This window comes from Salvelinus sp. IW2-2015, unplaced genomic scaffold (genome assembly GCF_002910315.2).
Source record: "Salvelinus sp. IW2-2015 unplaced genomic scaffold, ASM291031v2 Un_scaffold16518, whole genome shotgun sequence".
NCBI lineage: Eukaryota > Metazoa > Chordata > Actinopteri > Salmoniformes > Salmonidae > Salvelinus > Salvelinus sp. IW2-2015.
This window is the reverse complement of record NW_019957624.1, coordinates 118,009-133,728: the sequence shown is the minus strand read 5'-3', so window position 1 is coordinate 133,728 and position 15,720 is coordinate 118,009. Positions and strand designations below refer to the sequence as shown.

Sequence of the window (15,720 nt, the reverse complement as noted above, 5' to 3'; positions counted from 1 at the left end):
TGTGTGGAAGGGAGAGAAACACATGGCCCAGCTAAATGTAGTGAAAGAGAGGGAGAGGACACATGGCCCAGCTAAATGTAGTGAAGGAGAAGGGAGAGGAACACATGGCCCAGCTAAATGTAGTGAAGGAGAAGGGAGAGGAACACATGGCCAGCTAAATGTAGTGAAGGAGGAAAGGAGAGAACACACCCAGCTAAATGTAGTGAAGGAGAAGGAGAGAAAAACATTGCCCAGCTAAATGTAGTTGAAGGAGAGGGAGAGACAACACATGGCCCAGCTAAATGTAGTGAAGGAGAAGGGAGAGGAACACATGGCCCAGCTAAATGTAGTGAAGGAGAAAGGAGAGAAACACATGGCGCAGTTAAATGTAGTGAAGGAGAAGGGAGAGAAACACATGGCCCAGCTAAATGTAGTGAAGGAGCTCTCCACAATGAATTTCAATAGAAAACTTGTAAAAATAGACAAGATCCTGCAACCATGGAGAGGTAAATACCTGTCTATTTATGGAAAAAWTGCCCTGATGAACTCCTTAGTCATATCTCAGTTTACTCACTTACTTATGGCGCTGCCTACTCCTGATGATTCGTTTTTCAAATCATATGAGCAAAAAATATTTAGCGATATTCACCCTCTTCAACATATATATTTACAAATTGGCCAGGGCACTAGAAAAGTCTGCAGCACCCAACCTAACCCTACTACAATCTGAAGTCAAATGTCTACTGTTTGATGATGATCTGGTGCTTCTATCCCCAACCAAGGAGGGCCTACAGCAGCAACTAGTATCTGCACAGATTCTKTCAGACYTGGGCCCTGAAAGTAAATCTCAGTAAGACAAAAATAATGGTGTTCCAAMTAAATGAAGAATATATTCAGGAAGAAAAGGAKAGAAAGAGAGAGAAAAGGAGGAAGGAGTAGATACCTGTTCCCAGCATTGTGGTAGGAGTTCAGCCTCAACTCTGGTAGGACCAACATGTCTGGCAAACGCCACACAACCTGTTAGGATCATCCGCCTGTAGACATACAGACACAAGCTGTTAGGATCATCCGCCTGTAGACATACAGACACAAGCTGTTAGGATCATCCGCCTGTAGACATACAGACACAAGCTGTTAGGATCACCTGCCTATAGACACGACCTGTTAGGATCACCTGCCTATAGACTCTAGCTGTTAGGATCACCTGCCTATAGACACGACCTGTTAGGATCACCTGCCTATAGACCTAGCTGTTAGGATCACCTGCCTATAGACACGACTGTTAGGATCACCTGCCTATAGACACGACCTGTTAGGATCACCTGCCTATAGACACGACCTGTTAGGATCACCTGCCTATAGAACAGCCTGTTAGGATCACCTGCCTATAGACACAGCTGTTAGGATCACCTGCCTATAGAACACGACCTGTTAGGATCACCTCCCTATAGACACGACCTGTTAGGATCACCTGCCTATAGACACGACCTGTTAGGATCACCTGCCTATAGACACGACCTGTTAGGATCACCTGCCTATAGACACAACCTGTTAGGATCCACCTGCCTATAGACACGACCTGTTAGGATCACCTGCCTATAGACACGACCTGTTAGGATCACCTGCCTATAGACACGACCTGTTAGAATCACCTGCCTATAGACACGACCTGTTAGGATCACCTGCCTATAGACACGACCTGTTAGGATCACCTGCCTATGACACGACCTGTTAGGATCACCTGCCTATAGACACGACCTGTTAGGATCACCTGCCTATAGACACGACCTGTTAGGATCACCTGCCTATAGACACTAGCTGTAGGATCACCTGCCTATAGAACACTGCTGTTAGGATCACCTGCCTATAGACACTAGCTGTTAGGATCACCTGCCTATAGAAACATAGCTGTTAGGATCACCTGCCTATAGACACGACCTGTTGGATCACCTGCCTATAGACACGACCTGTTAGGAATCCTGCCTATAGACACGACCTGTTAGGATCACTGCTATAGACACGACCTGTTAGGATCACCTGCCTATAGACACAACTTGTTAGGATCACCTGCCTATAGACACACTGTGTTAGGATCACTGCCTATAGACACAGCTGTTAGGATCACCTGCCTATAGACACTAGCTGTTAGGATCACCTGCCTATAGACACTAGCTGTTAGGATCACTGCCTATAGAACTAGCTGTTAGGATCACCTGCCTATAGACACTAGCTGTTAGGATCACCTGCCTATAGACACATAGCTGTTTAGGATCACCTGCCTATAGACACTAGCTGTTAGGATCACCTGCCTATGACACTAGCTGTTAGGATCACCTGCCTATAGACACTAGCTGTTAGGATCACCTGCCTATAGACACTAGCTGTTAGGATCACCTGCCTATAGACACTAGCTGTTAGGATCACCTTGCCTATAGACACTAGCTGTTAGGATCACCTGCCTATAGACACTAGCTGTTAGGATCACCTGCTATAGACACTAGCTGTTAGGATCCCTGCCTATAGACACTAGCTGTTAGGATCACCTGCCTATAGACACTACTGTTAGGATCACCTGCCTTAGACACTAGCTGTTAGGATCACCTGCCTATAGACACAACCTGTTAGGATCACCTGCCTATAGACACTAGCTGTTAGGATCATCTGCCTATAGAACTCAGACCACTGTTAGGATCACTGCCTATAGACACTAGCTGTTAGGATCACCTGCCTATAGACACTAGCTGTTAGGATCATCTGCCTATAGACACTAGTGTTAGGATCATCTGCCTATAGACACTAGCTGTTAGGATCACCTGCCCTATAGACACTAGCTGTTAGGATCATCTGCATATAGACACAGCTGTTAGGATCACCTGCCTATAGACACTAGCTGTTAGGATCACCTGCCTATAGACACTAGCTGTTAGGATCACCTGCCTATAGACACAACCTGTTAGGATCACCTGCCTATAGACACAACCTGTTAGGATCACCTGCCTATAGACACTAGCTGTTAGGATCACCTGCCTATAGACACAACCTGTTAGGATCATCTGCCTATAGAGACTCAGACGCAACCTGTTAGGATCACCTGCCTATAGCACTAGCTGTTAGGATCACCTGCCATAGACACTAAGCTGTTAGGATCATCTGCCTATAGACACTAGCTGTTAGGATCACCTGCCTATAGACACTAGCTGTTAGGATCACCTGCCTATAGACACTAGCTGTTAGGATCATCTGCCTATAGACACTAGCTGTTAGGATCATCTGCCTATAGACACTAGCTGTTAGGATCACCTGCCATAGACACTAGCTGTTAGGATCATCTACCTATAGACACTAGCTGTTAGGATCACCTGCCTATAGACACTAGCTGTTAGGATCATCTGCTATAGACACTAGCTGTTAGGATCACCTGCCTATAGACACTAAGCTGTTAGGATCACCTGCCTATAGACACTAGCTGTTAGGATCACCTGCCTATAGACACTAGCTGTTAGGATCACTGCTATAGACACTAGCTGTTAGGATCACCTGCCTATAGACACTAGCTGTTAGGATCACCTGCCCTATAGACCACTAGCTGTTAGGATCACCTGCCTTAAACACACGCTGTTAGATCACCTGCCTATAGACACAACCTGTTAGGATCACCTGCCTATAGACACTAGCTGTTAGGATCACCTGCCTATAGACACAACCTGTAGATCATCTGCCTATAGAGACTCAGACGCAACTGTTAGGATCACCTGCCTATAGACACTAGCTGTTAGGATCACCTGCCTATAGACACTAGCTGTTAGGATCATCTGCCTATAGACACTAGCTGTTAGGATCACCTGCCTATAGACACTAGCTGTTAGATCACCTGCCCTATAGACACTAGCTGTTAGGATCATCTGCCTATAGACACTAGCTGTTAGGATCATCTGCCTATAGACACTAGCTGTTAGGATCACCTGCCCATAGACACTAGCTGTAGGATCTCTACCTATAGACACTAGCTGTTAGGATCACCTGCCTATAGACACTAGCTGTAGGATCATCTGCCTATAGACACTAGCTTTAGGATACCTGCCATATAGACACTAGCTTAGGATCACCTGCCTATAGACACTAGCTGTTAGGATCACCTGCCTATAGACACTAGCTGTTAGGATCACCTGCCTATAGACACAACCTGTTAGGATCACCTGCCTATAGACACAACCTTTAGATCATCTACCTATAGAGACACGACACAACCTGTAGTTAATACAAACACACTCCATCAAGATAATTATGATCATCAGCCTAGAAACACAGAGATACCAGCTAGGTATAAAAACCGACACCTCTGTTCGTCGTCAGGTCTCTTGATGAGATTGAAGAGGATGTGAAGGAGCTGGTCTCTCTCTTTAGGCTCCGGGTGGAGACACGCCGTACACAGGATGAGAGGAATCAACTCCTAGAGAGACAGAGGGATAGAGAGAGATGGGGAAGAGGGGGATTAGAGAGGGATATGAGAGAGAGACAGACAGACGGATAGAGAGAGGGATGGCGAGAGGGATAGAGAGATGAGAGGAAAGATGGAGAGAGGGGGATGTAGAGAAAAGATATGAGAGAGAGAGAGAGAGAGAGAGAGAGAGAGAGAGACAGACGGATAAAGATAGAGATGGATGAGAGAGAGAGAGGATGGCGAGAGGGAATAGAGAGATGAGAGATGGCGAAAGAGAGGGGCATGGATAGAGATCAGCCTGGAGTTGTGGCTCTTTGGTTTAAGCAGGGGCGGGGCAGTCAAACAGCACAGAAAGGGTTTGCAGGCCAGGGGTGGGTGCGGGGGGCAATGGGTGAGAGAGGGAGTTTAACAACAACACTGTAACCACCACCAACAGAAACAGAACGAGGGTCAAATGAACTGGAAACGATGTGCTGTTATTATGTACATCCATGTATCAATGTCTCATGGTTTTATAATATGAATGACTGGTACCCCCTGGTTTAGACCAAGTTCCTACGTGAACAGTAAAGGTCGTGTGAAGTTCATAGGAGAACCAGCCTGGAGAGAGAGAACAAAACCTAAAGCATAGTTCCAGGATGGGACGGGCAGACAGCACTGCCTCATGGTCAAACTGTGGTTAGCTCTACTTTCCTGCCGCACACACAACCAAATTAGAGAGAGAGGATACACTGTTAAAAACACAGTTAAAAATATGTATTTTCTTTTTTGAAACCAGCAGGGTTTTCCAGCAAAGTTTCATACTTTCCTGCTGACGGTTGGCAAAATGACCAAACTCAAAGTTGAATGTTGGCAGAACAACAAAATAAAACTAAAGACGGTCTACAGTGAGAGGGGCTGGGGAATGGAGAGGGAGACCTGAAATGATTCCCTCAGCGTACGCTGGATGTCTGTAGATGCTGAGTACAACTGTCATTCATTCAAATACATATATGGATGTGCTTCACACTCAACACAACACCCAGAGACAGATTAACAACTGTTGTGATGTGTGTTCACCAACTGTTAGAGAAAATTTGAATTTGAGCGAGAACCCGCACAACAACTTCTACCCGGTCGACGATTAAGGCAGCCCGCCGGGGGGTTGGGTAAAATGTGGAAGAGACATTTCGGTTGAATGCATTCAGTTGTGCAACTGACTAGGTATCCCTTTCCCCACTTCAACCTTGTTCTATTCCAGAACCAGTGAACCCTACCCTATATTTAGACCAGGGGTGGCCAACTAGTACTTACTGCAAAACCACCATTTTCAGACCAGGGGTGGCCAACTAGGATCTATTGCAGAGTGACACAATTGTAACATATTTAGACCAGGGGTGGTCAACTACGAAGTATTGCAGAGTGACACCATGGTAACATGTTTAAACCAGGGGTGGCCAACTACAACCTATTGCAGAGTGACACATGGTAACATGTTTAAACCAGGTGTGGCCAACTACGACCTATTGCAGAGTGACACCATGGTAACATGTTTAAACCATGGTGGCAATTACGACCTATTCAGAGTGAACTAACATTCAGGTCAAATAACTCTTTTAACTATTAGAGATGGCAGCCTAGGTCACTTTAATAATGTTTACATTACTCATATCACATGTATATACTGTACTGTATACCATCTACTGCACCTTGCCTATGCTGCTCAGCCATCGCTCACCATATACTTATATATGTTCATATTCTCATTCACCCTTTAGATTTGTGTGTATTAGGTGGTTGGGGAATTGTTACGATGTTAAGATATTACTGCACTGTAGGGAACTAGAAAGCACAAGCATTTCGCTACAATCGCAATAACATCTGCTAACCATGTTGTATGTGACCATTACCATCTGCTAACCATGTTTATGTGACCATTACCATCTGCTAACCATGTTGTATGTGAACCATTACCATCTGCTCAACCATGGTTGTATGTGACCATTACGCATCTGTGCTACCATGTTGTATGTGACCATTACCATCTGCTAACCATGTTGTATGTGACCATTACCATCTGCTAACCATGTGTATTGACCATTACCATCTGCTAACCATGGTTGTATGCCATTACCATCTGCTAACCATGTTGTTGTGACCATTACCATCTGCTAACCATGTTGTGACCATACCATCTGCTACATGTTGTATTGACCATTACCATCTGCTAACCATGTGTATGTGACCATTACCATCTGCTAACCATTGTATGGTGACCATTACCATCTGCAACCATGTTGTATGTGACCATTACCACTCTGGGCTAACCATGTTGTATGTGAACCATTACCATCTGCTAACCATGTTGTATGTGACCATTACCATCTGCTAACCATGTTGTATGTGACCATTACCATCTGCTAACCATTGTTATGACCATTACCATCTGCTAACCATGTTGTATGTGACCATTACCATCTGCTAACCATGTGTATGTGACCATTACCATCTGCTAACCATGTGTATGTGACCATTTAACCATCTGGGCTAAACCATTGTATGTGACCATTAACATCTGAATGGACCATTACATCTGTCAACCATGGTATGTAACCATTAACATGTGATTGAGATGCAGCCCATTTTATGATGCAGTGTGCTGATATAGTGTTGTTATTTCTCTGTGAGATAGAAACTAAGTAAAATCTGTCGATTGGTCCCTTGAGCAAAGCACTTAAAATGGAAGTCTCTTTGACTATTCTGTCCCGTCCCTCAAGAAACCCAATGAGTATTGGTCAGGTACCTGGGTTCCATGAAGACCATTAAGTATGTCGTACTGTTCCAGGAAAACCAATACAGGTATTGGTCAGTACCTGGTTCCATGAAGACCATACAGATTGGTCAGTACCTGTTGCCATGGAAGGACCATACACGGGTAATTGGTCAGTACCTGGTTCCAAGGGAAACCATAGAGGTATGGGTCAGTACTGGTTCATGAAGGGACCATACAGGTATTGGTCAGTACCTGGGTTCCATGAAGACCATACAGGTATTGGCAGTACCTGGTTCCATGAAGACCATACAGTATTGGTCAGTACCTGGTTCCATGAAGACCTATACAGGTCTTGGTCAGTACTGGTTCCAGAAGACCATACAGTATTGTCAGTACCTGGTTCCATGAAGACCATACAGGATATGGTCAGTACCTGGTTCCATGAAGACCATACAGGTATTGGTCAGTACCTGGTTCCATGAAGACCATACAGGTATTGGTCAGTACCTGGTTCCATGAAGACCATACAGGTATTGGTCAGTATCTGGTCTCAAGAAGACCATACAGGTATTGGGGAGTATCTTTCGGCAGTATCTTAGAGTAGGCTTGGTCTGTCAGCCTACGATGTATAAGGATTGATTGTAAAGAGGACAGGTGGCAGGCAGTTTTACTGTTACACTAATTCAGTCAGTCAAAGGTCTTTTGTTCCTAGTCACGTGTCCATGGTGTGGAGAGTAGAGAACTAAAAAAAGGTGTGTCTTTGAGCTGGCAGTGGGAGGCTTACAAACAGTAGGAGCACAAAGGTGTGTGTGTGTTGATTCTGGCTGTCTAACGGACACAGAACAAAGTCCATACCCCCTGTCACCGAGGCAGAACAATCTCTCTTTTCTTCATCTTGTTTTTCCTAGATTTTGGTGGGAAGCCAGATTCTTCATAGCTGTCAGTAGATCATTAAAACAATAACTGTGATATGCAAATCACATGGACTGTGTGGTGAGCCCACCTGACTCGACCAACCACTCCTTCGCACACACCCCAATCTCACACACCAACACCATAGTGTCACACACCAACACCATTGTGTCACACACCACAATCTCATAGATGAAGTCGAACCATAGCTGACTTCAACAAGCAGTAGACTAAAGGCGTCCACATGCTCCCAGTCGAAACGGTTTGGTAGAGTTTGTGCGTACAGTTGAAGTTGGAAGTATACATACACCTTAGCCAAATACATTTAAACTCAGTTTCACAATTCCTGACATTTTATCCTAGTAACAACTCCTGTCTTAGGTCAGTTAGGATCACCACTTTATTTTAAGAATGTGAAATGTCAGAATAATTGTAGAGAGAATTGTTTATTTCATCTTTTATTTCTTTCATCACATTCCCAGTGGGTCAGAAGTTTACATACACTCAAATTAGTATTTGGTAGCATTGCCTTTAAATTGTTTAACTTGGGTCAAACGTTTCAGGTAGCTTTCTACAAGCTTTCCAAAATAAGTTGGGTGAATGTTTGGCCATTCCTCCTGACAGAGCTGGTGTAACTGAGTCWGGTTTGTAGGCCTCCTTGCTCGCACACACTTTTTCAGTTCTGCCCACAAATTTTCTATGGGATTGAGGTCAGGGCTTTGTGATGGCCACTCCAATACGTTGACTTCGTTGTCCTTAAGCCATTTTGCCACAACTTTGGAAGTATGCTTGGGGTCATTGTCCAGTTGGAAGACCCATTTGCGACCAACATTTAACTTCCTGACTGATGTCTTGAGATGTTGCTTCAATATATCTACATCATTTTCCTGCCTCATGATGCCATCTATTTGTGAAGTGCACCAGTCCCTCCTGCAGCAAAGCATCCCCACAACATGATGATGCGACCCCCATGCTTCACGGTTGGGATGGTGTTCTTCGGCTTGCAAGCATCCCCCTTTTTCCTCCAAACATAACGATGGTCACGATGGTAACAGTTCTATTTTTGTTTCATCAGACCTGAGGACATTTCTCCAAAAAGTACGATCTTTGTCCCCATGTGCAGTTGCAAACCGTAGTCTGGCATTTTTATGGCGGTTTTGGAGCAGTGGCTTCTTCCTTGCTGAGCGGCCTTTCAGGTTATGTCGATATAGGACTCGTTTTACTGTGGATATAGATACTTTTGTACCTGTTTCCTCCAGCATCTTCACAAGGTACTTTGCCGTTGTTCTGGGATTGATTTGCACTTTTAAGTACGTTCATCTCTAGGAGACAGAACACTTCTCCTTCCTGAGCGGTATGACGGCTGCGTGGTCCCATGGTGTTTATACTTGCGTACTATTGTTTGTACAGATGAACGTGGTACCTTCAGGCGTTTGGAAATTGCTCCCAAGGATGAACCAGACTTGTAGAGGTCTACAATTAATCCACAGGTGCACCTTCAAATGACTCAAATTATGTCAATTAGCCTATCAGAAGCTTCTAAAGCCATGACACAATTTTCTGGAATTTTCCAAGCTGTTTAAAGGCACAGTCAACTTAGTGTATGTAAACTTCTGACCCACTGGAATTGTGATACAGTGAATTATAAGTGAAATAATCTGTCTGTAAACAATTGTTGGAAACATTACTTGTGTCATGCAAAAAGTAGATGTCCTAACCAACTTGCCAAAACAATAGTTTGTTAACAAGACATTTGTGGAGTGATTGAAAAACGAGTTTTAATGACCCCAACCTAAGTGTATTTAAACTTCTGACTTAAACTGTATATTATGATGACATTTTGTGACGTTTTTGTTCGTTTTGGACATGTGTTTTTTGGGCTGTTCAGACACACACACATTTCTTCCTGGAGGCAAGCTAACGTTCAGAGCCGATGTCCACGCCCATTCGTCAGCGATTGGTCAACAGTAGGGATTCTTCAATAAAGTTTTTGTTGTCATTCCACAAGGAGCGACTCATTTTCATGCACATGTTTTCTTTGAGAAATACTGCACCAAACATCTTAGATGGAAAATTACACGGCTAAGATCTCCTCTGCAAAAACATCAAAATGAATGACAGATTTCTTGAGTTATTTTAGATTAATTCTGACTATTTTTAGGAARTGTATACTGGCTACTGCACATCAAGATGGACAAACAGTAATTGCCGCTTTTTCGGTGGTGGAAGTTGGAGTCTTATTTTAAAGTGTAATGCAGTTGATTGGTGATGATGCCATGAACATGTAAAGGAGCTGACATCCATAACAGTATACTCCCTTTTTTACCTCAACATAGTGTGAAATACACATACAAACATACAAGCCTAAATGTAGGATGATTTTCCTGCGGGAGATTCTGGATCTATCCCCCAAGGGCATTACAATGGCGTTCTCATTGTTTTGGTCGAGTTCGATTGATCCCTTTACCTCATATATACACAAGCAATCTTAATTACTGAAACTAGCCATTACCCCTAACGGCAGGTRGCCTAGTGGTTAGAGCATTGGACTAGTAACCCGAAAGTTCGAATCCCCGAGCTGACAAGGTAAAAATCTGTCGTTCTGCCCCTGAACAAGGCAGTTAACCCACTGTTCCTAGGCCGTCATTGTAAATAAGAATTTGTTCTTAACTTAACTAGTTAAAAAGGTTAAATAAAAATAAATAAATAAAACAAATTAAAAAACATAAGCTTTYTCATACATTATCAAAATACTAGCATGGCATTGTCCTGCTCGAATTTTAATAACTAGCCAATCAGATGAGACTTATGTGTGTTTGTAGCCAGTGGCGTGGGCCTGTGTTACACCTGGATGTGAGGTCAGGTGAGGTCATGCAGATGTGGGCGTGTCCAACTCACCTGGCACAGGTGTGCAACCATTCTCTAGGAGCAGAGAGGCATGCACAGAGCGAGACAATGGGTGAGAGAGTGAAAGAAAGACAAAAGAGAAAGCAAGAGGACAAAAAAGTGGAAGAGAGGGGGAAGGAGAGATGAGAATGTGTGAAAAACAGTGGAGACAGACGTTGAATTCCAAACTAAAGACAAAAAGAAGCCCGTGTTGATGGGAGGATGGGGGAGGAGGGGGGAGATGAGAGAGGGAGGTACCTCTCGTTTGGCCAGGAGGACATTGGGGACKATGTGAGGGAGACAGCGACCCAACATCAGCATCACACTCTCCTCATTGTCTGCTATCCTCGACACCTAAGCGGGGCGAGAGAAGGCTAATATTAAAGAGCAAAATACACATTTTGATATTTCACTGCTCTGAGGACTACATATTTCAATGGTTTCAATAGTAGTATACTATACTCTTAGACATAGAAAGCTGACACTATGGTCATGTGACTGATTAGGGGTGACCTCTGACCTCTGCCCCCAGACGACTGTCAGCTGACATCTTACAAAAGGACAACAGGGCCTGCTGGAACGCTGGTGACAACTTCCTGTCAATGAACACAAGGCGAAAAGACGAGAAAGTGAACCAGAATCAAGCTCACTCCAGTCAAGAGAAATAGAATCTGACTGTTTATTACAGGCCACTGGCTCCATCTACAGGCCACACTGAGAAACTACACTATATCTTCAGACTAACCTGTTGGGCTGGTCAAACACCACCGTCCCTCTGCACTTTAGCTTGGCATGGGGTTGTGTAGAGGTGTGTGTAGGGGAACTGACGGTCTGAGTGGGGGGGTTGCTSTCAGTATGGGGCTTGTCAGGTTCTGAGGCTCTCCTGATGTCCAGGTACTGACCGTTGTCCAGGGGGGGCTGGGGAGGGGGAGGTGTGGATGAGGAGGAGAGGGAGTTGAGATGTGAGCCCTGGTCAGGAGGAGGGGGGGACACTGTCCTTCTCAGGCTTTGGATCTCACTGGAGGAGAGAGAAAATAAATCAGAATAGCTGTAAAGTTGTAAGGATTGCAGCCTCCTGAATAGGAGCGGCAGGTGGCCTAGTGATTAGAGCGTTGGACTAGTAACCGAAAGGTTGCTAGATCGAATCCCTGAGCTGACAAGGTAAAAATCTGTTGTTCTGCCCCTGAACAAGGCAGTTAACCCACTGTTCCTAGGCTGTCATTGTAAATAAGAATGTGTTCTTAACTGACTAGCTTAGATAAATAAAACATAAAATAAATAGGCTGAATAGGCCCTGGGTGGACAGAGAGCTGATTGCTGAAATGCCAGTTCAAAGTTCAAGGGATAAAGGTCACATGCTGTGGCAGTGATATTTTCAAATCTAGCATCTATCTGTGACCACATAGGTTGTAGAGTGTAGAGCCATTACCCCATCCTCTCAACACACACCTCTGTAGTTTCTTGACCTGGTCAGYCAGACTCTGTTTTTCCTTGTTCAGTAGACTGATCTGATACTCGAACTCCTCAACCATCTCAGTCTGCTGCTGACAGAGAGACAGAGAAGAGGATTTGAGTAAGCATTGTGAATGGAGAGAAGGTGTGTAGACTAAATCAGTCTGAGTGGATTGTTTAGTTTTCAAGTCACTGCAGAGCTCTGTATCTCGCTCTCCTACCTGCTGCAAGAGATCAGGTTTCTGGACAATGTAGTTCCCAGTGAGCTCGCCTGACTCCACCCCCACGGATACATCCRCTGTATCCCGTRGCGACGGAAGGGCGGAGCCACAGTTCCTGTAGATCTGTAATAGGTCGGGAGGCTTCGGAATGTTCAGGCCCACGTCGTCCCACAACTCAAAGTCCTGAACGACCATACAAGATGGGATGATATGTTTATATACTCTATACAGCCTTATATGGAACATTAAATACTTGAATGACAAATCAAACATTACCTGGTCATCATTTTCATCAGAGAATGTGATGGCCGACAGTTTGTACTCATTCTTYAATAAATATTCATTCACAAGAAAATTTAAGGCTCGCTTCTCCAGTGGGCGGATAAGTTCCTAAGAGTATAGAGACAGATGAAACATCAATCAACTCAAAAAGTCACGTTTTTCAAGAAACTGTCATTTTGAAGAAACATTGTGTATTCGCTGCATTGGTACTCCACAACTGCACTTCATACAGTTACTAGCAACGTGTAGGAGAGAGTCCGGCCCACCTGAATCTCAGGATCTGATTTGTAGTTCTTGTTTCTCTCCTGAGTGTCACTCTCTAGAAAGACAAAGCAACAGAACAGATGAACCCTCCCACCCCAGTGAAAGAGGGGAGGAGCTAGAGAGAAGCTCCATAAAAAGGGAGAGATGGAGAGAGGGATGACATGGAGGAGTAGAAGTGTTAAGTACGCCACCTGCTGCCTGAGTCAAGTTGGCGCGTAGAGCCTGAATGGTCTCCTTGGCTTTCCGTAGCTCAAACTCCAGCACTGGACAGGAAGTGACATCACAACACACAGGAAGGAAGTGCATCCAACCAAGGAGCAGGAACAAACAAACAAACAAACAAACAAAAAGATGGCCATGAAAAATCAAACAAAAAAATGACCAAAAGAACAACATGTATTGTAAGAAGCGGAGGCAAAAAATAAATAAAGAGACTGATAAAAATAAAAACGGGAGACAAACTATGAATCTAATGGACGCATGCAGCAGAGGATCCTGGGATAGCTGACTAACGGAGAGTCCTTCAATCTATATGAGTGTCTAAGGCTGCATCCCAATAGTCTAGAGTGGCTTCCTCTACTCGTCTCCTTTACTTCATCTGCACTGATCTGAATGCAGAGGACAGGTGAAAGCAAGATGGAGGAGGACACCTTCCGGGAATCTGCTTTCACCTATCGTGAGACAGGGAGAGGAAACTACTCTYCTCTACTGGGATGCAGACTATAATATGCTAATAGCTGTCTGACCAGGGATTTTACAATCAATAGATAAAAACGTGGGTTTGGAGTGGCGCTTCTAGCATTGTGGTTGGTCAAATAATTTGTGTTTTAATAGGATATAATATKAGGCCTATGCATGGGAGTGGATACTATAGCCGCTAATTACCCWATGCATTAACAATACTTACAGGAGAAAAATACATGTATATGAATTGTAATTACATATGCTACATTGAGAGGGGTCTAAAACCTCAAGTGATTTCCCAGTTCAAGTTTGTCTTTAGACACGAAGAAATCCACACGGGAGGAAGAGAAGCAATGGAGACCAGAGAGGACGTGTTGCATGGCTGTGCACCAAAGATCTGCTGCTTCACTACGTCAAGTCTGTCCCAGTTCAACAGGACGCGGTCCAGACACATTTTCCCACTGCTGATCAAGAGCGCACAGGATGCAACAAAACGAAGAACAAAAGTGAAGAAGTAAAAAATAAAAACTGAGCTAAGAAAGAAGAAAGCAGAGAGCTGCTGGCCTAGAGGAGTGTTGTCCAGTATTGGAGCCACTGGGATGGGGTTGGATCATAACAGCCAAAACACCCAGAGTCAGACAGCTGGGGGAGACATGTTGGGACGAGGGATGGAGGAGGTGGTTTAGGGGGGATGCCGAACCACAGGGAGGGAGGGATGGAGGGAGGGGGTGGRAGAGTAGAGGGTCTGTGGTTGTGAAGGGACCACAGCTTGCTCTGCTGCATGGTTACTAGAGAATCCTCCAGAACTCTCATCTTACAAAGCTAAAGGGTTGGAATTGACATTTGGCATTCAGAAAAGGAAAGATAACAGGYCAATTATAAGTCACATAAAGAGATGAGTTCAGATGTGGAGCTCATGGTCCTGTCATCAGCCACATAAAAACAATTAGACAGAACAAATTCTGAAAAATTTTTTTTTCCAATAGTACTTTGCATTTTATTCACAGTACTGGTCTCTAGTCATCATATATGTTCTGAGGTGAGGAGAACAAACGCTAGAATAGGCTAGGCTATATCAGTCTACACAGTAACAGAGGTCTATGTAGTGGACAGACACATTGCTCCTCTACTAGTCAGTTCCTCCTCTCTGCTCTTTAACGTATTCTGATCATCCTCTCTGCTCTTTAACGTATTCTGTTCATCCTCCTCTGCTCTTAACGTATTCTGTTCATCCTCTCTGCTCTTTAACGTATTCTCTTCATCCTCTCTGCTCTTTAACGTATTCAGTTCATCTCCTCTCTTTCCTTTCCTCTCCCTCTTGTCCTTCTCTTCTTCTCCCTCTCTGCCTTTAACGTATTCAGTTCATCTCTCTGCTCTTTAACGTATTCTTCATCCTCTTGCTCTTTTAACGTATTCTCTTCTCCTCTCTGCTCTTTAACGTATTCTCTTCATCCTCTCTGCTCTTTAACGTATTCTCTTCATCCTCTCTGCTCTTTAACGTATTCTCTTTCATCCTCTCTGCTCTTTAACGTATTCTCTTCATCCTCTCTGCTCTTTAACGTATTCTCTTCACCTCTCTGCTCTTTAACATATTCAGTTCATCCTCTTGCTCTTTAACATATTCAGTCATCTCCTCTGCTCTTTAACATATTCAGTTCATCCTCTCTGCTCTTTAACGTATTCTCTTCATCCTCTCTGCTCTTTAAACGTATTCTGTTCATCCTCTCTGAATCTTAACGTATTCAGCGAAGATTAGCTGGTGGGGGTCGTGAGAAAAGCTCAGAGAAAAAAAAAGTGTGAATTTTACAACATCCAGTGACATCGACAGCTCCTGTGAGAGAAAATAA

At 44.1% G+C, this 15,720-nt stretch overlaps 1 protein-coding gene across 1 annotated transcript in view; it reads right to left on the bottom strand.

Moving 5' to 3' along the window:
• Positions 1-15,720, bottom strand: part of LOC112080812 (RAB11-binding protein RELCH homolog) — a 103,433-nt gene that overhangs the window by 59,195 nt on the left and 28,518 nt on the right. The window contains 11 exon segments of the mRNA XM_070442721.1: positions 923-1,013; positions 4,317-4,429; positions 10,983-11,006; positions 11,229-11,324; positions 11,491-11,566; positions 11,716-11,988; positions 12,420-12,514; positions 12,644-12,826; positions 12,920-13,033; positions 13,192-13,244; positions 13,381-13,452. Of these exon segments, the coding sequence (XP_070298822.1) occupies positions 923-1,013; positions 4,317-4,429; positions 10,983-11,006; positions 11,229-11,324; positions 11,491-11,566; positions 11,716-11,988; positions 12,420-12,514; positions 12,644-12,826; positions 12,920-13,033; positions 13,192-13,244; positions 13,381-13,452 (1,190 nt within the window).